The sequence below is a fragment of the Phycodurus eques genome, chromosome 6, assembly GCF_024500275.1.
Source record: "Phycodurus eques isolate BA_2022a chromosome 6, UOR_Pequ_1.1, whole genome shotgun sequence".
Taxonomy (NCBI): Eukaryota; Metazoa; Chordata; class Actinopteri; order Syngnathiformes; family Syngnathidae; genus Phycodurus; species Phycodurus eques.
The window spans coordinates 29722928-29746957 of NC_084530.1; the positions used below are offsets into that span (position 1 = coordinate 29722928).

Sequence of the window (24030 nt, forward strand, 5' to 3'; positions counted from 1 at the left end):
TTCAGATTGTCGTTGTCATTGTTTTGCCTGGACGTCTGACAACTTGTGACTTTTACTTCGTATACTTGAAAACAAATATCTGTACTCTACTCATGACTTTGTCAAATTTGGCTCATTGCTTTTATTCCCCCCAAACTCTGCCGATGATGACACGAGGTAACAAACGTAAACGCAACCGCGGCTGAGATCGTTATATGGCGGAAAACGACGGGGACGGCAGTGGCATGGAGGAATGGGAACCAGCAAGCATTAATGATGACAGAACGAGTCGGAGAAGCAAGATATTCCCCATCCATGGCCTTATTTAAGAGGATTGTTTGTTGTTGTCAGCGCTATCTTGAGCCAGCCTACAAAACGTCAGAACAACGTCTAGCGTTCAAAAGTCCCATCTAATTTGAAAAAAGTATAGTCTACAGGTAAGGTTTATTTCTTCAGTTGTCATCATTAGCTAATTTACTGTAGCGTTCAGTTTATAAAGCTATAGAAACACTTTTTGTGATAGCATGAAAGCCTCAGCCAATGCTGCAGCTTTCCCCCCCCTTCTCATTACGAGCAAAATGCTACTTCATAAAAGAAGCAAATTATTTTTGGCATACTGTATAATCGACAGTAAAAAATATATATTTTTGGCTTTCAACTTTGTACATTTCAGTCTGTACAATTGGATTTTTACTTCAGGGACTGAAGCGGTACTTTTATTATGAACAGTCTTTCTGTACTTTTTTACTATAAAGCAAAATGATTGGTGCCTCACTGACGGCTCACACTTCAATGAGTCATATGACGTACTGTGTATCAATTGAATAAGAAATATGGCTGCAGGCACCAAATTGCATGTCTGCATTTACTGTCGATACAATTTTGAGTCAAATCCAGCCCGAGTTCCATCTCGCCAAAAGAGCACATACACTGTCCTCTGCTGGCCATAGTACACAAGCAGGAGCGACAGCACATGCAGGAAACGTGTAAAAAAGACTGAACAGTTCATTATATGCCGAAGTATGTACCACATACTAATTTGAATACAGACTATAAATAGGTGTTCATTGACTTGTTCAGCTGATCTTTTGTCTTTCATACATTACATCCATTTTAATGCAGCTGCAAATAACTTTGAACGGAGAATCCTGACTGCCTTCTAATAATCTTTTCATCCAGAAAAATGATCATTTTAAAATCTCATACCGCATAAAATGAGTCAATATAAATAACTTCCAACTGTAATGAACATTATTGCGTTTTAATTCAATAAGATAGTTGTTTTAATTTCTACTTTCTTTTGAACGAGCTTTAAGCTAAAGTGCAATTAAATTAACATTACATTTCCCAACATAATAAGGCATAACATGACGCAAACTTGCATAATTTAATACAGCATCACATAGTATATCAACCAAAAGCTAAAAACTTGAATGAGTCACTTTTACTGGTCAGCAACAGTTGGCGATCCAAAGCATAGCACATTTCATTTCAAACCCACTGAGGTGCTGAATGATGGGAAAAACCTTCAAAAACCCTTTCACTCTCCACATAGTTCTGCAAAATATTCGGCATCCTTCAAATCTTGCACACGTAGGACAGAGATTCAAAAACATGCTTTCAATTACTTCCGCTTATAGCTTAAGCTTACATATCACATGACATTTGATCATTGATGATCTCACTAGTAATAATACTGAAAACTAACATAATTTGAAGGTCAAATTCTTCATTTTTTTGGGGAATCCGGTGAGATAATTAGAAGTGATCATGTGTGGATTTTGTTTCTATAATAATCCATGTCCTCAGGTTATCCTACAATGCATCCCTTTGAAAGAGAGGCTTCTCTGTGGAGTCCCTTTCCCGTAACTCGCAAGACACCCGCCTTAAAATCTTGTAGTGGGAACTAGAACTTATCTTTAAGGTGCCATAAAACCTAAAACGAGAAAATATAATCCTGAAACATGAGCTTTGTTCGAAAATCTGCCTTCAGTTTTTGATTGACACTGTCAGAGTGGTATTCATTTAACATTGTGGTTAATTAATTAATTGCGGTTGCACTTTCCCCCCTCTTGTGGCCCAAAAAGGTACGTTTTTTCTGATGCGTGTATTGCCACGGCAATGGTTGCACAAGGTCATTTTTGTTGATGGTTGCAGTCTGTGCACAAGACGATCACATCTCTTGTCCCCACAGTGCTAACCATTGATGTTACGCGACAGTCACGAGCTCACTTTCGCTTGGCCGACCTCGCGCCAGTTCCTGAGTGGCGATCATGAGTGCCTTGCTGCATGTCAAGTGAGCTCTTTGGAGAACATTTTTAGTTGCAGTGAGGAAAACCCCACAGCATTGTGACAGCAGGGCAGCAGACAGTTTGTGAAAAAAATCAATCAATCAATCAATCAATCAATGGCAGAGGCACAGGGCTTAAAAGGCATTGAATCAATCTGCTGGTTGTCTTGTGCTGCTCTATCACTCGTAAATAGTTGCCAAATGATTGAGAAGAAAGATTTGGCTGGACATGACAGAACCTAATCAAATGTGCATGTGATACTTCAGACATGCACACAACATTCTTTCCCAATTTTGGCCTTGAGAGTCACTCTAATGCAGCAAATAATACCACATTTAAATGCATAAAGCATGTTGGCATTCATTAACTTTAAAAGGCTCTTCATAGTCGATTGTTCATGTGGAGAGGGATGAAGCAGACCGTCATGGCTGCCTTTCAATAAAAGTGCCGAGGCGAGCAGATGGTGTTGATGAATGCAGAGAGCTGCAGACAGGATCTCCCTCGGTGCTTCCTACTTTCTAAATGAGACATTTGTGTGCAAATGGATTGCGTGTCAAGTTGTCACCAGCAACTCCAGTAATTACATGCAAAGTTCAGTGCAATTAAAACATTTTTAAAAAACGTCCCACCCAGATTCACGTGTCCTTCTTGTATTTCTCTGACTTGTTGTTGTAAACATCTGTTTAAAGTTGAGGCTGCTGCCGTCGAATTCGGGGTTGCCATCACACACCCTTTATTGTGGCATTTTAATCAGGCCTTCTGATTCATGAAAGAAAAAGAAATCAAAAGATTAAATCTAGTCCATCCTTTTTCGGTAGTCCTTTTCCCCCTTGGGGTCACAGGTCAGCTGACCTCGTGGGAGCGGCCCGGTACGCTCCAATCAAACATTCGCAACTATGGACACTTTAGAGCAGGGGTGTCAGACCCATTTTTGTCACGGGCCACATCGCAGTTATGACTTCCCTCGGAGGGCCGTACGACTGTGGACCCCTAGAAATGAAAGATTACCTCATATACTGTAATTACAACACATTGATGAATAACCAGTTTTGAAATCAGGAGCCTATAAAAACAAGGGGGGATTGGTAACAAAGAAATGCTTGCAAAAACCTCAATGGTGTTACACTGGAACACAATTAGCGATTTTGATTTGCCTTCGCGGGACACATAAAATGATGTGGCGGGCCGGATCTGGCCCCCGGGCCACCAGTTTGACACCTGTGCGTTAGAGGCTTCTTCATAACTTGCATCTTTTGGTCGTGTGGGAGGAATCCCGAGTACCCACAGAAAATCTAATCAGCTCAAATCGGCATATACAGTGCCAGTCCAAAGTCTGGACATGTCTTCTCAGTCACCATAAAAACATGTGCAATCTTTTGAATAGTAAAGTATGCCCAACAGGGTTTGGTACCAAGTTCTGTCAATTAGTTTTAGTCTTATTTTTTTTGGGGGGGCGGGGGTTACATGTTTGGTTCGAGTCCCGGGATGAGTCCCTGTCCAACAATTAGGGACTCAAACTGACTGTGGTTGAGGTGCTTTTGAGCAAGGCACTAACCCTAACACTTAATAATATTCTATTGCACTTTACATTCAAAAATCTCAAAGGTGCAACAGAGAACAAACTAAAAAAAAAAAAAAAAAACATATATATATATATATATATATATATATATATTCAATGGATTCATACAATTGGTTGCAATTACAAAATGACACAACCAATGAACAATTAAGAGAAAATACAAACATATTCAGCAAAAACCTTTTTTTAAAGATCCGTTTTAAGGTCATGTTTTACAGCATTTACGGTCTGTGGGGCCCCAAGGTGGCCTCGGCGCTGCAGCGAGCCGATCACCCGTGGTGCGGAACTCGGTTCTGAGGGCTTGGAGCATATTCAAGGCTGCAGAACGGCGCGTGCGTGAGGAACTAACCTAATTTATGTCCACCTAGTTTGGAGAATATTTAACATAAATGTTATTTACCCATTTGACCTTCAGGCTTAAAAACAAAGTGTGATGGCAGATAATGTTCACCGCTGGCATTTAAAAACCTACACAAAGGTGTGCAACACGTCATTTACTAACAAATGATCATTTAATAAGAACACTTACAGAACATTTTGTTGTTGTAGAACTCCGAACAGCGTGTCTACGACATTCATGAAACACCAGAAGTTACAGAAAACAAGATTATAAATTAGTTATTATTAGAAAACAATCGCTCATCGTGGGCATGGTTGCTAAGTAATGCACGTTACACAATAAAATTGATCAAAACAAAATTAGCATTATAACCAAATTCACACTCTAGATGTGAAACATCGTCTCATTAACCATTATCATCATTAAACAATACGTAACATATTCTTATCACGTTGATGCCACACAAAACATTGGCAAAAGCACTTGGCATGTTTCAAATTCATGCAAATCACATGAGCGAGCTCGGCCATCTTCTAATTGGGCTCTTTCTTACATTGAAGATATTTGGAGTATTGTTTTGGTCTTAATTAACGCAATTAGCAATTTCACAAAAAGAGTTCATTATATACAGTATCAGATGGAGCATTTTTGGAATTTTAAGTTTACATTGGGACTACAGTGTACATTTAAAAATACTAATAATATAATGAAGTGGGAGCTTATCCAAGGTAATTACAATTACTTCTCTGTTCAAGTTTATAACCTACAATATCTGAGTCGGTGTGAGGCCGTGCGACATGAATTGTGGTCGACTTTCAATCTCATGAGAGAACAGTAAGAACTACCGTCCCTTTGGTCTTCTTGAGGAGGTGCGCAGCTCGGGCGTGGGTCACGCCTTCCAGGCACTGCCCGTTCACCGCGATGATCTGATCGCCTCGTTTGAGCCGCCCGTCCTCAATGGCCGCTCCCTGCAGAGCACAATCGTCACCGTGACGCCTCTCAAAGGTCACAAACGACACACTGCGTCCACGCCTGTGATGAATGGCAGGTGAGGAACTCAATGTATATTGGAGTCGGTAACCTGTGGACTAACGATAATCCATTTCATCAGGCCTCCCCACTAATATTTCATTGAAACAATTAAGGGTATACAAATGTATTAGATTTATTTATCTGCTTTGTGTTCAATGAAATTGTATACATTGGCAAGCAAACTGAGTCAAAAAAATCTTTTAATGTACAATGGCTGCGTTTTCGGCTCAATGAAGGTCGGGAGACATTGACCAGCCAGGACATCGTGCGTGTTCCGCGAGTGCTAATCTTTAACATCGTTACAGTTGTGTGCATTGGTTGCACACGGAAAATATCATATCAGTGTTTATTTTAAGATATGATAATATTTTTCTGACAGAGCCAAATAAAATCAATATTTAAGTCCGAAATGTTGCTGTTAGTAAAACATATAATGAATGAATAACAGTGTGTCCAATTGTGGCCTGTGTCTGACCTTGTTAAAGATCGTTTTGATGTAAATGGGCAGGTCGCCATGCGGGCTCCCGAAGCCTCCCACGATGCTGAAGCCCAAACCCGAAGGGTCTCGATCAAGACTGACAGTCTTGTATATCCGAGTGCTGCGGGCAGACAATGCAAAAACATATTGTTCACTTTGTGTTTCCTTTAGCTCTGCACATCAACACTTGATGTATCTCTACTCACGAGGACTACTGAATGGGGTTCTAAATACTGTACGACCAAGTGAGGTCACTAAAGCTTCCTACCAGAGGTTGTTGTGAAAGCACGGCGGGCCACTGCGCTGGCCTGACGCTCGCTCGTGTACACCCCTGCGACCGTGAGGGCCGCGTCCAGCTGCCACCTACAGTTAAACACACAAACACTTTCTGTTTCTGCACATTTTTTTACCCGCGTGAGGATAAGCGGTATAGAAAATGGATGGATGGATGGATGTTTGCATTTCTCAAACTTGTAGGTTGTAGTTGTTTTGATTTGTAAATAGATTATATGTTCTTGTCAGTAGTCCCCTACAGTATGTACTGGTCGCCATTTTCATTGTCTGATCAACAACAGTATTGACTTGAATTGAATTTGAATTTTTAAAAATTGAATTATTTTCTTTCAAACACAGTAACAGAAAAACAACAACAACTAAAAAAAGATTTAAAATAAATAAAGTTAAATTATACGTATTTGAATAGATGTATTAAGAAGTAAAACTTGATTTTAAACCACGTGCTATCAAGGGAAGATTAAAGTCAGCTCGCTATCACTGGTAACTAATGGGAAATGACTACACACTGCCAAATGCAAAGGTTATGGAGTCCCCCCCCCCCCCCCATTCTATTCTGAATAAGAAGATCCTCTAATGTCGTTGACTTAAACACGTCTTGATATTGTGGCGCAGTAAACGGTGACATTACCTGCAGGGTGACAGCGCCAATGGCGTTCTTCAGCAAGACTCCAGCCTGGATGTCAGTCATTCCCTCCATGGAGACGCCATTTATACTGAGGATCCTGTCTCCTGGCTGAGCGGAACACAGGATACACAAAGGATGCACCCTACCGCTTTTCCGAGGACATTTCAGTGACTAAACTTGCAACTTCTTCAAACATTTCCCTGTAAACAATTAGTCAACTGCGGACACGTCTAGTGTCGTTTGAAATATTGATCAATCGTCTGATAAATATGCATGAGTAGCACCTCTTGCGAGAAATAAAGTTGGCAGATGAGTCGCCACAATTTGACGACGGTGACAGATGTCTGTCCCTGCTACATAATTTAGACACGCACCCACGCGCATGCGCGTGCCCACACGCAAACACACACACACACACACACACACACCTTTAATTGCTGTGTTTTGGCAGCTGATCCACTCGTATCCATGGTTGCAATAAAAAGAGGTACGTTGCCATGGGGACTGCCCACTCCTCCTGCTAAAGTGATGCCAAGGGAGTCACGTGGCCCCTGTGATGATGCGACACACACACAAACACACACACACGCACACACACACACAGTATGTTGGACTCATTTTGTTGAACACACTATTTATTCTTCTCTACTCATGCACCCTCAAATGGGTCTTAAGTTTCTCTTGCACACTAGGGAGCACTTGCAAATACGAATGAATTGAAAGAGTCACTAACCTTTTTAATAACTACTTTTCTGTAGTCAGGGCAGTCCTCAAATGCTGTTGGAGCAAAATGTGAGCTGAGTTAACTTTGTGCACTTTCATTCATCATGATACTATCCTTCTCAAAATCCTTTTTTTTTTTTTTTTTTTTTAGTATACAGCTATTTTATATCATTGTGATTGATCGTGGCAAATAGTACATCTGAATACTCACTGTGGCTATCTGTTCTGTGTTCTGTCTCCCTCTGTTGGCCGACAGAAGCATTGGATCCACTCGAGGGTGTCAAGGTGGAACAGTCTGAGTCTTCGCTCTGGATAAAACACAACTTAAAGTACTCCTACATTCACAAAGTAACATTGTTAAAATAGTGAATGCGGAGAATGCGTACACTGCAGGCATGTTTCAAATGAAATGAAAAAGGTTGGTTAAAAATAATTCTCCAATGATAGAAGCAAATTGGCCATGCAAACAGTTTACCTGGTTCTGCTCTGGGTACTTCAGTCCCGCTTTAAAACGAGCCACCTCCAGGTGGAACACACCACTGCAATTCTGTTCCATAAAAGTGAGTAATCCACAAACAACTAATGTTATGACACTGTAGTAAACACATTATGTGAACAAGTTTAAATCTGCCTGACCTGCAGAAGCCTCTCTGCAAGGTCTTGTGATTCCGCACGGATGTCCTCCCCGTTGATTGACAGAATCTGGTCACCTGGCAACAACCTGCCATCCAAATCCGTCACGCCTCCTTTGATGATGTCTGACACAAAGATGCCGGTGTCATTACTGTTGGGAGAAAACAGAGGTCAAAGCTGTGTCAGTGGCACGAAAAGAGAATACTTGATGGGAACTGAAAGCAGGCTATTTTGCATAATGGCACACTTATGTACATGAAGCACCATAAAAAAATCAACACTTATCTCGAATAATTTGTCGCATGTCAGAGATGCAGTGTGACTATGAACTGCCTCTCCTGCTGCTATGGTTACTGCAGTATGATTTCAATACAGTACATCTATATACTGTACATTGTGGACATAACCTGTGCAAACCTTTTGAATTAACTGGGTTTAAATTGGTCATACATATAGTTTTCTTAAACTAATACCACACAAATGATATGTTTCCTATTTTTCCTTCTTTTTTTTTTTTACTAAGCACAACATGTAAACGTCACAGTGCAGGGTGGAAAAAGTATGTGAACCTTTGGATTCAATAATTGGTTAATCCATCTTTGGCAGCAATAACCTCAACCAAACATTTCCTGTTGTTGCAGATCAGACGTGCACCAAAGACAGGAGGAATTTTGTATCATTCCTCTTCACAAAACTGTTTCAGTTGAGCGATATTCTTCAGATGTCCGGTTTAAATCACTTTCTTGATCTTGCATCTCAATGTGGCTGAGATCAGAACTCCATCTATGCCACTCCGGAAGGTTTATTTTCTTCTGTTGGAACCATTCAGCTCTTGATTTGCTTGTCCTTTGGGCCGTTGTCCCGTCACATCACCAATCTTCTGTTCAGCTTTATTTGGCACACAAATGATCTTATAATATCCTGCAAAATGTCTTGATAAACTTGGGAATTCATCTTTTCACCAGTGATAGCAATGCGTCCAGGCCCTGAGGTAGAAAAGCAGTCTCAAAACCATGATGCCCCCTCCACCATACTTGAATGAGGTTTTGGTGGTGGTGTGCTGTGCTTTTTTTTCCCCCACCACACACAAACTCAACTTTGGTTTCATCTGTCGACACCACAGCACAATTGTTTGCCAATAGTGGTTGGGAAAATCCAGGTACTCTTTTGCAAACTTCGAACCTGTAGCATTGTTTTTTTTTTTTTTTTGGACAACGGTGGCTTCCTCTGTGGCGCACTCCAATGACATCCATTCTTGTTTAATGTTTTACTTATTGCAACATTGTCAGCAACGATATTAACATGTTCCAGAGATTTCTGTCAGTCTATTGCCGACAAGCCTAGAATTATTCTCCACCTCATTGATCAATTTACAGCATAATGTAGAAAGCGTCTTTGCAGTCATCTTTAAAGGAGAAGTCATCAACTTAGATATTCGCATACTTTTTCCAACCTGCACTTTGAATGTTTGCATGGCGTGTCCAGTAAAAACATGAAATATTTTTTTTTTTGTGTGGCATTAGTTTAGGCAGACTGTGTTTGTCTATTGCCGTGACTTACTGTAGATGATAAGATCACATTTTATGACCAATTAATGCAGAAATCCAGGTCATTCCAAAGGGTTCAGATAATTTTTCTCACAACATTAAAGCTAAAAGCTCTAAGCAGAATTTACGATAGAGGTGTTAAAAAGATTTATCTTCTGTTCACAACATACTAATAAAAAATATTTTATTCTGATTTATTCTCAGACCTGAAACTGGACCTCACTGCTCGTGTAAAATTTAGGTGGAAATAAAAAAGGTGTCAATTTTTATCAAATAGAGAAAACAAACTGACAGATTTCCTAAAACAGGCTTTCAGAACAAGAACATCATGTTCCTTGATGATCAGTTGAAAATGAAATGTAGAGATCTTTTCTTATATTACCTTAAATATGTAAATTAAAATGTTATCCCTGTTACTAGAGACGTTCAAATCAAAATTAATTCATGAACTACATAGGAATTTGAATTGTTGTTAGCGGTACCAAGAAAGGTAAAAGGAGGAAGATGAGAGTGCAGTCGTTGAAAGTTAGGCTCCACATTGAAAGACGTGGATCAGTTCCACACGGTGACAGCTTTATCAATACTGTTCTTAGGTCACAGCCATCACTCATCACATCACATGCGACATAATCGGGCAACTCATAAACAAAAAAAAAAAACCTCATCCATCAACTGCAAGCATCAACATGAAAACTTCCTCCACCTGTCTTCTCGGATCAATAAACTCACTGTCAAAGGTGAGAAACTATTTCAGATCAGAAAACATGTCCAAATATCATAAAGACACACCATTTATAACTAGAAATGTGTGGTTGAAAATGACAACAATGCATCCCATTAGGTATCCTCCCATTGTTTAGGATACAGTATATTGTAACGTCAAATGTACTGAACAAAATCTCAGATCCAATATAAGGTCAGCTCAAATGAAACTGTTGACTGTCTTCGAATGCCATTGAATTATTAAGAGAAAAATCAAAATGTAAATGATTAACTAATGATCCATTGCAGACATATACTGTACCTCAGTTAGAGTTCATTGAGGTAGCGTAATACTGATCGGCATACCTTTTACCCACGGTGGTGAAGCCCAGGCCTTTGACAGGATGAGGCCTCAGGACAAGAGCGAAGACGTCCCACTGGTCCTCCTCCCTGTAGGCCGCCCGGTGCCTGAAGACACGCAGCTGAACGCGTTGGGTGGTGAGTCTCAGCACGCTAATGGCCTCATCGTGAGTGGCCTGCCTCAGGTCGATGCCGTTGACCTGAAGCAAAGAAACAGAGCGGTATGGGACTATGAAATATCCTTGAATCACGACCTACAAAACAAACATAAAACACACACTCAAACATAACCACTGTTAACAAATGCACCAATAAGTGCATTCACATTCTGGAATTAGTAGTCTTCATTCGGGACCACAAAGTCAGATTTGTGCAAGCGGCATTTCAATGCAATTTGCTGAAAATGTTTTTTTTCCCTTTGGATGGTGTTACCTTGGCTGACTTTCAAGTATAACAAATAATTGTTGCTTGTACCTCGAATATCTGGTCTCCAGCCTGCACCCGTCCATCTCTCTGCGCTGCTCCTCCATCATTCACCTCGTGGATAATTACTGACCCCTAGTGGAAAGAATTTGAAAATACACTTACTACTTTACTGCAATTGAATGTTCTTTAACACAGACAGACAGTCAGTGTCTGTTATTAAGGAGAGAAAGAAGAACACTTTCAAAAAGGCGACACCGCAATTATTCATTATCACGCTCACCAGCAGAGTGTCACATCCGCCAACAATGCTGAGACCCAGGCCTAGGTTTCCTTTAACAATCTCGATGGTGGTTTCTTTGCCAGCCACGATGAGGCATTTGAGAGGGTCTGACGCTGAAGTGGAAGCCAGCCAATCAGAACGCTCACTGGGCGCGGTCCGCTTCGCACTGAGGACCACGGAGGCGGAGGAGTCCGGAAGGGGCGACGCCGCATGATGAGGCTTTGATGAGGAGGACGAAGTAGGTGATCTAGCCTCGGGGCAGCTGACAGACACTTTGACGGTGGGCTGGTGTAAGAGGAGGAGAAGAGGAGCAAGCTGTCAATAATTAAATCAACTTGATGAAATCCTCCAATGAAGGAAGCTTTGCACTTGGTCGGGTTTTAAGCATTGAAGACCAGTGACATATACGGGAATTTACGTCACACAGGAGTGAGATTAAAATTCAAACACCCTCTGGCCAAACATCTCAATGGCAGTAGCCTAAGGCCCAGCATAAAAGCTTCTTAGCGCATGATGACGTCATGAGTCGAGCACGGCAACCACAAACTCAAGGTTAATCTTGGTAGAATTTGGACTAGAAATAGCAAGGGAGTACTCTCATCATAAGAACCTTTACAGTTGCATACAGTGAGCACTGACATGGCTCTCATCATTCTATTGCATTGGGACGCCCTACGGCAAGATAAAATACCGATTTGGAAACAAATCGTGTCTGTGGGAATCTTTTGTCATTTGTCATTTGCGAGGTCCGAGGTCACGGATGTCGGACCTGTCTGTTCTCGTTCATCCGAAAAGCGGTTCGTACTGGAACAGAAAAGCCCCTGTCGACATAATGGACTTGAGAGCAATTATAGCATCATTTAAGCAAAAGAGCACATGGAACTACAGATTGCGCAACCGGTTTAGGTAATAAATACTGATCGAAAAGCTTAACTGAAGTTATAATCCACTGGGCATTTAAAAGTCCCTTCTTCAAAGTGAACTTTCATTTTGGGCAGCCTCTCACTCATTCTTTTCTCTCCCTTATTAATTTCCTCCCTCCATCGCTATCCATTTAAGAGCCGCCTTCGGTTCCGTGGTCTCGGCTGTCCGGACCACGGAACCGATTGTCGTTCCCAGGCTGATGATTCCATCGGGTGAATATGGAAACAGACATAGTGACGTGCGATGCCACCAACAAATGCGATTTGGTTTGCTGTGCAGGCCTACTTGGACTTATCTCACTTTGGCGTTGCTGAATGGAAAGTAGAAATACGGTGGATTTTTACTGACTGGTGGACCCACTGAGTGCTACAGGTCCACCGGTTATGGGGTGCAGTTAGGGTCCTGGTTCAAGATACCTTATGAACCCTTTTATTGCCACGATTTTAAACTTGACATGCATTTCTCAAAATCTTTCCTCTGCATTTAACCCATCGTAGTAGAATTCACAGTAACCACACACCAGTAGTGACACATTAAATTAAAGTGCTTTACATCCGGCAATGAAACCTCAGCCATGAATGTGTGAGGGGTACAAAGCCCTTCGGTTTTAACTTTCATGGTCTTAGCTGTTCAACGATATGTCAGGTATTTAATTATTTGAGCCAAATAAAGCTAAGGACAATAATTACCGCTGTAAGTCACCATACCTGTGATGGGACGACATTGTGGGCGTCAATAATAGAGATTCCTTTATAAACTCCAGAGTCAGTCTGGCTGTCATCGCCCTCAGTTGTGGAGCAGCTATGGCACATTTGCCCCTCTGTTTTGTTTCTGTAGAAACAACATACAGTATAATCGAATATGGTCATTGGGATCATCAATATTGTATGCGGCTCCGAAAAAGTTTGAGGGGCCTCGCCTGATGAGAACGATCTTGACTTTCGAAGGAGCATTGTCGATGATGGCGGAGGCATTCTTGTGACTGCGTCCATACAAGATCTGACCGTTGATCTATAAATCAAAACAACCAGTTGTGTGCTTTTCCCATCCATCACCACATGCATCTGATTTCTGTCATCTCCTTCTCCTTTTTCGTGTCAATCACTCGCTTCCTACACAACCCTCCCCAGCTCAGCTTCTGTTCCTCCATCACTCATTGCAAGAATTCCGAATGGCAACCAATCTTTCAAGAGGTCATTTTTCCTTATCGGTCTAGTTTCTATTTTGGCGTTATCATCTTTTAGATCTGTACAGTGGATCTACTTAAGGTCATACGAATCAGAAATTTTGTGGAAAAAGGTTCCTCTAAAGCATAGGTGTCAAACTCAAAGCCCGGGGGCCAGATGCGGCCCACCACATTATTTTTAAATAAATAATGTGGTGGGCCGCATCGGCGAAAGCAAATCATGCTCGTCAACTTCCGTAATTTTTGCTCAAATCCAAATTCCAAATTGTCATAATAATAAACAATAATGTTGAGATATTGCATATTTCTGTTACCAAACCCTTCTTCTACAGTAACTTAAACAATACTTGAACAAACTATTATCCTTGTCTTCTGATTTCAAAAGTAGTTATGCCTCAATTTGTTGTGTAATGGTAATAATATGATGTGGTGATTAAACATTTATATGGTTTCACTGTTCTAACGGCCCTCTGAGGGAAATCATAACGACAATGCGGCCCGACACAATCATGAGTTTGACACTCCTGCTCTAAAGAGTTTGAACTTTCTTCATTGATGACATCACAGGAGATGTCTGTATATCACATAAAACCTCAACAGATCTCGCAAGACCTCAGTCCAGAGCGTTAATGGAATAACTCACAAGTATTTCGCTTTTTCTTCGGTTTTTGGGCAACATTTATCGCAAAAGATTGACGGCTGTCTGACATGACTACAGTACGCGCAAGATGTCAGCAGATAAGGACCTAAACCAAACAACCCAAAATATGTGATGCTGACCAGCTTCTTGAAATGGATAAGTGTTCCACCTAAGAAGTTTGTGATCTCTTTTTTTGCAACACAATCCTCCTTTCCTGTCCTCCTTACCTCTAGTAGCTCGTCCCCCACCCATATTCGCCCATCTAAGCCAGCAGGTCCTTGAGGGTCTACGTCCTCCACGTGGACGCTCATGCGGGCCCTGGAGCCGTCCTTATTGCCTGCAAGGCGGATTCCCAAACTATGCTCTGCCGTGTGCTTCTCCAACTCAATTATATGGAGCTTCCCCGACAGGCTGCCATAACGCTGAAGCATCTTTTCTGATGAGTGGAGAGACAGCATGAGCAAAAAAAAAAAAAAAGACATTGTTAGGAGAAGAGTAGACGATGGCAAAGCTCAAAAAGTGCAGCAAGGTGGCGATAATGAGTGACACTTCATGTGGAGAGGAAGCGGCACACTCCAGGGGTGCTTGTGTGGGTGTGTGTTGCAGCAATTTGTCTGGAGGGGATGATGTCAGACGTGCTGTCAGAATGCTGAAAGATGACTGTGTTCAATGCAGAATGCACATAGCAACGATGACAAATGTGTGTGGCTGGTGTGTGAGAGATGTGCCTGTCCGCGTGCGTCTGTGCACTTCATCATTGCAATCATAGTCACATACGAGACACACGAGCGTGGACGCTCATTTATCTGTGGATTTATCCTGGCTTCATGATGTTTCATTGAATGCAATTTACAAAGCACAACTATCTGCTACATTTGCTGCTATTCAAAATGAGACGCTATTTGAATCCTTGGTAGAATGGGTACAAGTGTGAAAAACTCACATCAAGAGTCAAATGCTATCACTCAACTACAACTATAGCATTTCCATCTCATCCCATCTTGTCCCGGAGGACAAGCAGTTGGTGCGCATGCATGTAGTGTTTCATCTATTGGCCCGGCATGCGCATTTCACTGTCCCCTTTCATTTTTGCAAGTCCGACTGAACAGGGATTGTTCTTAACAGCACTGGCAGCTTGATATTGGACTTCTCAAAAAGTGAAAAAAAAAACAAGTCTGGGCAGAGACATGGATGGATGGACAAAAAGTCAGACAAACACCCCCAAAAATCTGGTAGAAAATGTTCCCAGAAGAGCGAGAGCTGTTACAGTGGCAAAGCAACGCCACATTTTCTTTCATTTTTGTAATGATGATGTGTCCCAATACCTTTGTGCTCAGTGCAACGTTTGCTTACTTCTCCCAGTGTTGTCCAGATCGTCAGCGGCTGCAGTGTTTGGTGCCTTGACAGTCACGGGGTTTCGCCGCGCTGCTCGATTGGAAGTCTGCTGAGGCACCTTGGGAGAGGTTTTGCATTATTGAACAGGCTGTTGGAGATGCCTCGGGGGATTCTTGAGGCACGAGTTGGACTACCCCTCGGGCCTGTTCGGCATGCTTGTGGGAGGAAAACTGACGCCCAGGATGCATTAATGTGTGCTATTTCAATGCAGGTTATAAATAACATGAAAGATGACCAAAATCATGCATCACTTTTTGAACACCATTTACAAATGCATGCAAACTTACATCAAAAGAGCACACTGTTTATTCTAGCGAGTTATGAATCTCCATCAAAGAGCGAAAACAAAGGGTTCGAACAAACAAGGTAGCTATGAGGGACTTTGAACAACAAGGGGTCTATCCACAAATATGTACGTTAATTAAAAATTGGGGGAAATTGGCTTGGCGCAGATGCTAATGCAGAGCTGCTTTTATTTAGTATCCTGTTTTTCCCTGATGATGTGCACACTAAACAAGGTACTAACCTTAAATGGAGTAGGGGTGAATGGGTTTGGAGGGGGGAGACTAAGGGGCAGACCAGTAAGATGCTGCACTTCCTATGATCGTGAGGGGAGACACAGACACTGGCTCTAAATAATGCATCAACACCATTAAAAAAATAATAATAAAAATAACAACAACCCTCCACAGCACCCTCACTTGTCAGAAATGCCATGTAGGAGTGAATGACTCATCACTATACACAGAAGTCTCAATACACCACAGTCCAGCAGAAGTGGAGGAGGAGGAACATTACATCACAGCCCGCCTTGAAAAGTTGTGGTTGAGAACTTAAAAGCTGATAAAAATAGCTCCTTTCCAAACTTTTTTTCCAATACAATCTTAAACACACGGCAAATATCACAGCACTGGCAAACAATGCTTTTACCTGGCTATTGTGTGAGTTGGATGGCATGATGGGAGTTAGTCTTTCATGGTTGGGAAGCAAAGGGGTCTATATAAAAAAAAAAAAAAAAACATACTGTAGATAGATAGAGTAGCTACCAGTGGTGGCTGACCGATAGAGATTGTAACTGTGTCATCACTTTCGCGAAGAAACCTCAAAGAATTGTGGGAGGAAGTGGAAGTGGTAATCGTGACTGGGTTGTTTTCTCATTATTGTGTTATTAACTGTCCAAGGGACACACACACACACATGGTTGTCACGATACAGGTATTACCTTCCTTGAAGACAAAAAATAAATACAAATATTCATAGTAAAATACAAATATGTACAGTATATCTATTTTTAGATGAGCAGTACGAGTAGTACATAGGTAATGATGAGTACATTTATTTTCATTCATCTGTTGTCTGACACAATATCCAAATATATTTCCCCACAGACTCTTGTTCAAAGTTGTATATAGAAACAGTATATACAAAGTATATACAGCAGTGGTTCTCAAACCTTTTATGCCAAGTACCACCTAAAAAAATACTCTATATAAATGCCACGATCACAACCAACATAGCTAAATAGTAGCTTAGTAGGCCTACGTTGTCAGAAAAAAAGAGACAGATGAGAAGTTTTACTCCCAAAACGTATACTCAGTATTATTGTAGGCCACTGTAACCGTATGCACAGTTTGATTATGAACACTGCGCTTAAATATACACCACCAAAGGAAAAAAGGAACATTCAAAAGGAAAATTCAATTAAAATATATTTCACAAAAAAAGGTCAATTAAAATTTTACCTCAAATTTTTAAAAAAAACCAAACAGTTCCTAAAGATTAAATGCAAATGTTCTGAATTTTAAAGTAAAATACAACTGAACTGTACTTAGGGAGTGTTTTTTTGGGGGGGGGAATAACACTAGAGGGAGCCCACATACCACCAGTGGTGCATGTACCATACTTCAAGAATCACTGATTTTAAGCCCCCCCCCCCCGAACCCCCTGGAGAAAACTTATGCAGCTGACACTGGTAGCTACTGCAGATAGCTGAAGCTGATAGCTAAATTAGGTCAGCAACATACCAGGTACAGCTCTCTGTAAGATGCTGTCATTGCAAATATGTATAAATATTCCAAATACATATGTGTACAAATGACAGGTTGAGATGACAGATTTTAATATTAATAAGATAAATATGAATGAATGTAGGGAAATAAAGATACATAGGGAATGAGAAATTAATGAAGTGGAGCCACAAAGGACTCAGTTGTGACGCGTGTTGCATGCACGCAATGCTAAATACTTAAGACATCAATAAGAAGCAAGCAGTGTGTGAAGTTAAAGCTGCAGTCTACCTGTGCTCCCCGTTGTCTGGACTGAACCAGCATTTCCACACAGTCTCCTGCCCTGCGGATAGCCTCCACCGCCTGCTCGTGGCTGGCATCGCTCAGGTCCACGCCGCACACCTTTAAAGGGCCATCAACACACAGCATCTGTGTCAATAAATACACTTACTGGCCACAGCGTTAATTACTGCTGCACATGAAGCGCTCCAATACAAGAGCTGGGTGTGCATTTGGGAATGTTTTGACTGAATCAAACCATATCTTTATTTATCGATGAAATTTGACCAACACCCCTGGCATTTATTCATTTGCATTTTTAAAAGTTTTAGAAAATGCAAACCATCTCCATAGGACTGGTTCCAAAGTCTAAGCTGTGCGTCAAGGCAAGCCCAACCTTTCATTTTCATTTCATTAATTTCAGTGCCAGCCTCTGGTACCTGTACATATTTTGTCCTTTCCATGCCTTGTGGCTAAAGCGTCTCCCACACCCATACAGGCACACACACATACCTCTAATATCCTGTCTCCGACATGGATGGTGCTGTTGTGTGCTGCTGGGCTATCAGAGCTGATGTGCTTGATGAAGATGCCACGCATCATCTCGCCACCGCTCAGCCTCTGGCCCATGCCTTTGCCTCCCATAATGCTGATGCCAAGGGACTGGCCCGGCGCTCGAGTAAGCTGCACACTACAACAACAGTCAAATACACAGTACATACACAACAGTAATCCATGGATACTATTAAGAAATCCACCAAGAGTAAAGTGCTATACTGATGTTGGAAAACCCTGCAGGATTTTGTCCAACTTTACCAAACTCAAATTCAAGCCCATGAATATAAAAACTCTTATTATTATTTCACATTTAAAGAGAGGTATTTTGCTTTAACAATAACATTCACATTTGTAATAGCCAAGGGAGAAGAAATGGTGTGCATGAAAGGAAAACGTGATTTTTTATGTTGAGGTGCTCTAGTTTTATGCCCATATGGAAACTCAAGAAAGTTGACTTTATAATTGTTTGAATCTATTATCTCCCATAGGAAACAATGGAAGCTAAATGTACCAGTTCTGTCGTCATCATAAAACAGTTTTAGGTTTATTTTAACATCTGTAACAGTCAGAACTTTGTGCAAGAGAGACAGCCATGGTGTCTATCAGCTGTATGGGAAGAAATGGGCACTTTGTAGTAGCATACAGAGTGCAATGACGCATTCGATCGCTACATCTGGTAACAACGCCCAAGGCAGAATTATACACTCTGTCCAGCTTTCTAAGGTTCTGATCAGGTGCATGCATGCAGAGTAAATCACCATAATCTAGCAGGGGAACAAAAGTGGTCGCGATAAGGTGACTCCTAACTTCAAGTGAAACGCAGGCCCTGTTCCTAAAAAAAGAAAGAAAGTGAGTTTAAGCTTCAATCTCCAAACAATTTTATCTGTGTGTGATTTAAATGTTAGGTTCTCATGCAGTGCGATGCCTAAGTACTTGTAAGAGGTGACCCTTTCGATTTCGATCCCTTCCGGAGACAACAGTTTGGGAAGATCTGCTGGAGGTCTTTTCCCATTAGAGAAAAGCAGATATTCAGATTTGTCAGCATTTAGCACGAGCCTAAGATGAGTAAGGTGGGACTGACCAATAACAAAGGCAGATTGCAAGAACTCCAAAGTTTTCACAACACAAAACTATGAGCAGTAAATAGCGTTGAAATGGTGAGCAGCATTTGACAGGTTGTTACAAAGATCATTTACATAAATGGAGAAAAGTAGAGGTCCCATTACAGAACCTTGGGGTACAGGGAGGAAAGTGGATGAAAAAAAACACACTAGGATCTACCAGTCAGGTAACTTGAGAACAATGAAACAGATAACCCGTACTTGCGAAGACACCTAATGGCATGGTCAACAGTGTCAAAGGCTTTGGATAAGTCAATAAACAGAGCTGCACAGTATGTCTTCCAGTGTACAGCCTCAGTGACATCGTTGGAAACCGTAAGGACGCATTAATAGCGGTGTGTTTCTTGCTACAGCCTGACTGGTAATCTGGAGAGCAGACCATGTGTGTCTAAGTAATCTTTACGCTGCTCACTATTTAGTTTCTCAAGAACACACAACTTTGGGATTGGTCTGTAGTTGTTAAGAGATGATGGATCACCCACTTTTAACAGGGGGAGAATGTACGGCGATTTCCAAATCAGGGGAATCTTATTGAATGTCATGGTGAGATAAAAAATATAATTTAAGGGTTCAGCAATAAATATCAGCAGCTGCCTTTAAAAAAAATGAGCCTCCAAGTTGATTTATCAAGTTTGAGATTCTTTAGATTCTTCTTTTTCTATGCACACTCTACCTCTACCCCAGATGACACATGATGCAATGTTGAACATGCACAAAGAAGTGTGTGTGTGTGTGTGTGTGTGTGTGTCTGGAAGGTGAGTCTTCACATTACCGCTAAGCACATCTGAATTGGCTGTAAACGTTCAACAGTGCTTCGTTATAAAATGTTGTAGCAGCTTGGAGAGACGCGTGTGTACTACTTTTCTACAAGTTAAATTTCAGGTTTTGGGTTCATGATCACTTTGACTCTCCACCATCACTGGTACCCTTCTGTGCCAGTAAATAATGCAGTTCATGCCTTAGATGTTTTGGAATTCATGGAAGGTTTGAGACGTTGAGAAACGCATACATTTTTGTATCCCAGTATCTTAGAAACAAACTTCACATAGCAAGTAACTTTAAAAATACATTTTATATTTCAAGCACTTTAAAGCACTTTATAAATAAGGAAGCACTTTTCGAACCTTGAAAAGACAACATTAAAATTGAAGAATGTCGAATATGCGTGGGAACGCGATGCATGTCTTTCTCCTGTCTGCCTGATAAAGGCCTGTTTGGCTTGAAACAGTACAGTGAACATTAACAGGAAGGAGAATTAATCCAATGCTTATTATTTTTTCCCTTTCAGCTTTCTGTATTCGCTGCCTTGGGCTGATTAAGTCAAAACAATAGAAGATCATACCTGCCGAGGGGAGACGCACAAAAGCGTCTTTTTGCACACAGTGGAGCTTCTGTGATTTATTCAAGTGGGAGTCAGTCATAAATACCATAAGAACAGCTTGCGATGGGTGTTAGTAATATGTGTTTAGTCTGCTCTGTGTTTTGAGCACAACCTGAACACACTGACGGATAAAAGCCATGAGGGGTGAATATAAGGAAATCGACACACCAAAAAAGAAATACAATGTGTTGCATTAATATGAACACATATTAATGGAAAGTAAATACATTAAGTCAGATCACAGATTCACTGACCTTCTAGGTCCATCCCAAGACACAGGGGTGCGACAATGAACATCTTCGTCTGCCTCTTCGCTCCCATCCATCTTTATCGGCACTTTACCATCCACACCATTCTCCTCCTTTTTCTCTTCATCCCCCTTTTTGTGAGGTAGACATTTTGGAAGCTGACAACTGAGAGGAAACATACTGGTACTTTAACCGCTGAAAAGTGAATTACTGTACTTTTTAGCAGGACAATTAAGAGAAAATGCATTTACTCTAAATAATAACAGTGGAGCAAACCTGTTTTAAAGGTCAAGGTCAGTCAAATTTTGTGATTCAAGATCTTTTAAAATATTTTATGTTTCTATGGGAGACTGGAAAACAATAATACATATAATCATAAATTTTAGAGACTTGAAAATAAATCATATTTGTGCAAAAAATGCAATTTGATAATGCATTTTTAGGAATTAAAAGATAATCATTCTAACTGGTCACAAAACATCACAAAACATCAGTAATGTGAATCATAAATATGAAAACAGAAGCAACAAAGTCAAAAGACCGAAACACAATTTGGTACTGATCAAAATCAGGATTGCTTGGCATTGGGCTGTGCTGGACTGGCTTTCTTTTTAATTTATTGATGAAAAAAGAAGGAAAAAAGGAAACTGCAGCACTAACCAAGTCCTGCCAAAAAGTACCTTGGGCGGGCGCAGTACTTTAGGTTCAAACACTCCTTAAATACTACATTTTGAGCCAGTGAGGTCACTGTGAGGTAGCGTATTTGTGTTTGCGAGACAGACTTTTTCATGAATATATTTAACGGTGGAGGCTGTATTAAGCCTCTTGAGGTGAGTGATGGCGTTGCTATTTGCACACCATGAACCTATGGCCAGTTAGCTTATACCGAAGTAGGCAGAACAAATAGTTCCAATTGGGCCGAAAGGGAGGGGAGCATCTCCGAAAGGGGGAGAGTGAGGTTAGGATGAAGGCAGGAAGGAGAGGGGAAAATGAGGAGAGAGAGAGAGAGAGAGAGAGAGAGGATGCAAGAAAGAGGACACTGACAAAGTATTTGAAATATCACAGTGAAGAAGAGGCTGCAGAGAGAAATGGGAGCAAAGCAGGGGTGGTGAGGTGGTGGGGGGTGTCGGACGGAGGGATGAAAGAGAGAAAGAGAGAGAGGGGACGAGTCAGGGAGACGGAGTGAAAGCGGGGACAGACAGAAGCGAAACAATTCATTTTCGCTGACAGTCAGCAATGAGATCCATAAGCGAACGGCTAAATATAACTCAAGAGATTCAACATGCAGGCGGACAGAAAAAGAGAGAAAGACGCACGCTAGCCACAAAGGATGGAAAAGAGAAAATATGGACTGGAGACTGGCACTGAGCATACTCATGGATAGGGGTAATTAAAGTGTCACATAATAACTCAGAGCATTAGCGCAAGTGAGGCTGCTGGGAGAAAGTGAAGATGTGTGACGCGTTACACTCATAAATTCCTAAGGTGAACACGTTAAACAATTTACATTCCCCGTAATGTATAGCTGCGCATTTCATAGTCTCTCTGCAGCAAACATATCAATATGTGATAGAACAGCAGCCTCGTGCGCCAACAAAGTCATAAAGCCGAGACAGGTTTATCTCGCACCGGGTCGGGATTTGGCGAGCATGAATAATAGGCTGGGAGCTGTGGAGTTTACATTACCTCCAGTCTGGAGCTGGACTCACACTCGGGACTGTGGCTGTGTCTTCTAAAGGGAAGGATGTTTTGCCTGCGGCCAGAGCTGGAGCTGGAGTTTGACACTGGACAGAGGATCTGGCCAGCAAATTTTCTGAAGGTGGGGGAGGCGGTGCGGGCGAGGAAGGCGAGTCTTCTAGGATGGATGCCAGTGGGGCCAAACGCAGTCGGGTACGGTGCTCATCCACCTGATGCGCCGGCACGTAATTTATACTAGGAGTGGAAGATGCGATGAAAACATAAAACAGTTACAAACGGGGACATACACTACATGGATGGACAATGTATATAAAAACACGACCGTTAAACATAAGTGCTCTCGAAATGACATATGCCTGTATATATTTTGGAGATTAAAGGTTTGAGCTGAAACCTTGGCGGTAGGACTTTTTGATAGCGGTGGTATATTGGGTCTCACTAAATTGTGCTGGTGATGTACCTTATGCAGTGTTTGGTTAGTAGGTGTCTGTATATTCTGGGTTATTAACTTCTGATATGTAATAGAGTCAATGACAATTTCAAAATGTTTGAAAAGCTTAACTTGTACAAAGATGCATGATGTTATTTAATGCCAATTTCAAGGACACATTAAAAGCTCCCCGCCCCCACTTTCCTCCCTTCTGCCAGCGAACATGCTGTTGGAATCGTCTGAACGGGCCAATTTCCTGCTTGCGCTCATGATGGCAGATTGAATATGTGGCTACTAAACCGTTGTGACTGAGCCATGTGGACAGCCTGGCTTGTCTCGGCAGAAGCACCTTTTATAGTGGCAAGCCCTCACCCTTGCATGCCTGTCTTACTGGAAGGCTCATCTGTGTCCACTCCCTGCTAAGTTTGTCTGCGGTGCTGTCAGGAGGAGGCAGTGCGACCATGTGTGTGTGTTTGTGTGCTAAACCTTTGCGTGCATGGCTATTTAAAGTGTTCCTTTATTCCGAAGAGCGGTGTTCAAGGTGAGATGACAGATGAATTATTCAGAGATTTTTCTCATAGCAGGAAACGGATGTTTTGGGAGGTTAGAGCAATGAAAGGCTGCACATGTGTGTGTGTGTGTGTGTGTGTGTGTGTGTGTGTGTGTGCAAGCAAGCATGAGTGAGAAAGGTTGAAGGGAACGAGCGAGTGGGTGTTTTGCAGGCCAGCGGTGCAACGGGGATGAGGAACAGAACTGTTATTTAAATAGCAAAAATGCATCGAATATGCCTTTAAGTAATGTTTAAAATGTCATCGTCTCCCTCGGCAAACTATGATTGCAGTGTCGAAAAGAAAATAGCTTATGAGCTA

The 24030-nt window shown here is 41.5% G+C and overlaps 1 protein-coding gene across 4 annotated transcripts in view; it reads right to left on the bottom strand.

Moving 5' to 3' along the window:
* Nucleotides 1-4444: 4444 nt before the first annotated feature.
* si:dkey-92j12.5 (multiple PDZ domain protein) overlaps nucleotides 4445-24030 on the bottom strand; it is a 48375-nt gene continuing 28789 nt past the window's right edge. The window contains exons 21-41 of one of the 4 annotated variants that reach the window (XM_061680588.1): nucleotides 22720-22965; nucleotides 21040-21198; nucleotides 18239-18416; nucleotides 17738-17848; nucleotides 16371-16436; nucleotides 15399-15489; nucleotides 14273-14481; nucleotides 13139-13230; nucleotides 12927-13050; nucleotides 11296-11580; nucleotides 11064-11147; nucleotides 10596-10789; nucleotides 7984-8131; nucleotides 7823-7894; nucleotides 7559-7682; nucleotides 7358-7401; nucleotides 7053-7175; nucleotides 6628-6732; nucleotides 5971-6065; nucleotides 5700-5823; nucleotides 4445-5160 (exon numbers count right to left, since the gene is read on the bottom strand). In XM_061680588.1, the coding sequence (XP_061536572.1) occupies nucleotides 5014-5160; nucleotides 5700-5823; nucleotides 5971-6065; nucleotides 6628-6732; nucleotides 7053-7175; nucleotides 7358-7401; nucleotides 7559-7682; nucleotides 7823-7894; nucleotides 7984-8131; nucleotides 10596-10789; nucleotides 11064-11147; nucleotides 11296-11580; nucleotides 12927-13050; nucleotides 13139-13230; nucleotides 14273-14481; nucleotides 15399-15489; nucleotides 16371-16436; nucleotides 17738-17848; nucleotides 18239-18416; nucleotides 21040-21198; nucleotides 22720-22965 (2821 nt within the window). In that variant the 3' untranslated portion in view covers nucleotides 4445-5013. Of the gene's footprint in view, nucleotides 5225-5699; nucleotides 5824-5970; nucleotides 6066-6627; nucleotides 6733-7052; nucleotides 7176-7357; nucleotides 7402-7558; nucleotides 7683-7822; nucleotides 7895-7983; nucleotides 8132-10595; nucleotides 10790-11063; nucleotides 11148-11295; nucleotides 11581-12926; nucleotides 13051-13138; nucleotides 13231-14272; nucleotides 14482-15398; nucleotides 15499-16370; nucleotides 16437-17737; nucleotides 17849-18238; nucleotides 18417-21039; nucleotides 21199-22719; nucleotides 22966-24030 lie in introns of all 4 variants that reach the window. The other 3 variants (XM_061680589.1, XM_061680587.1, XM_061680590.1) reach the window with 3 other exon arrangements.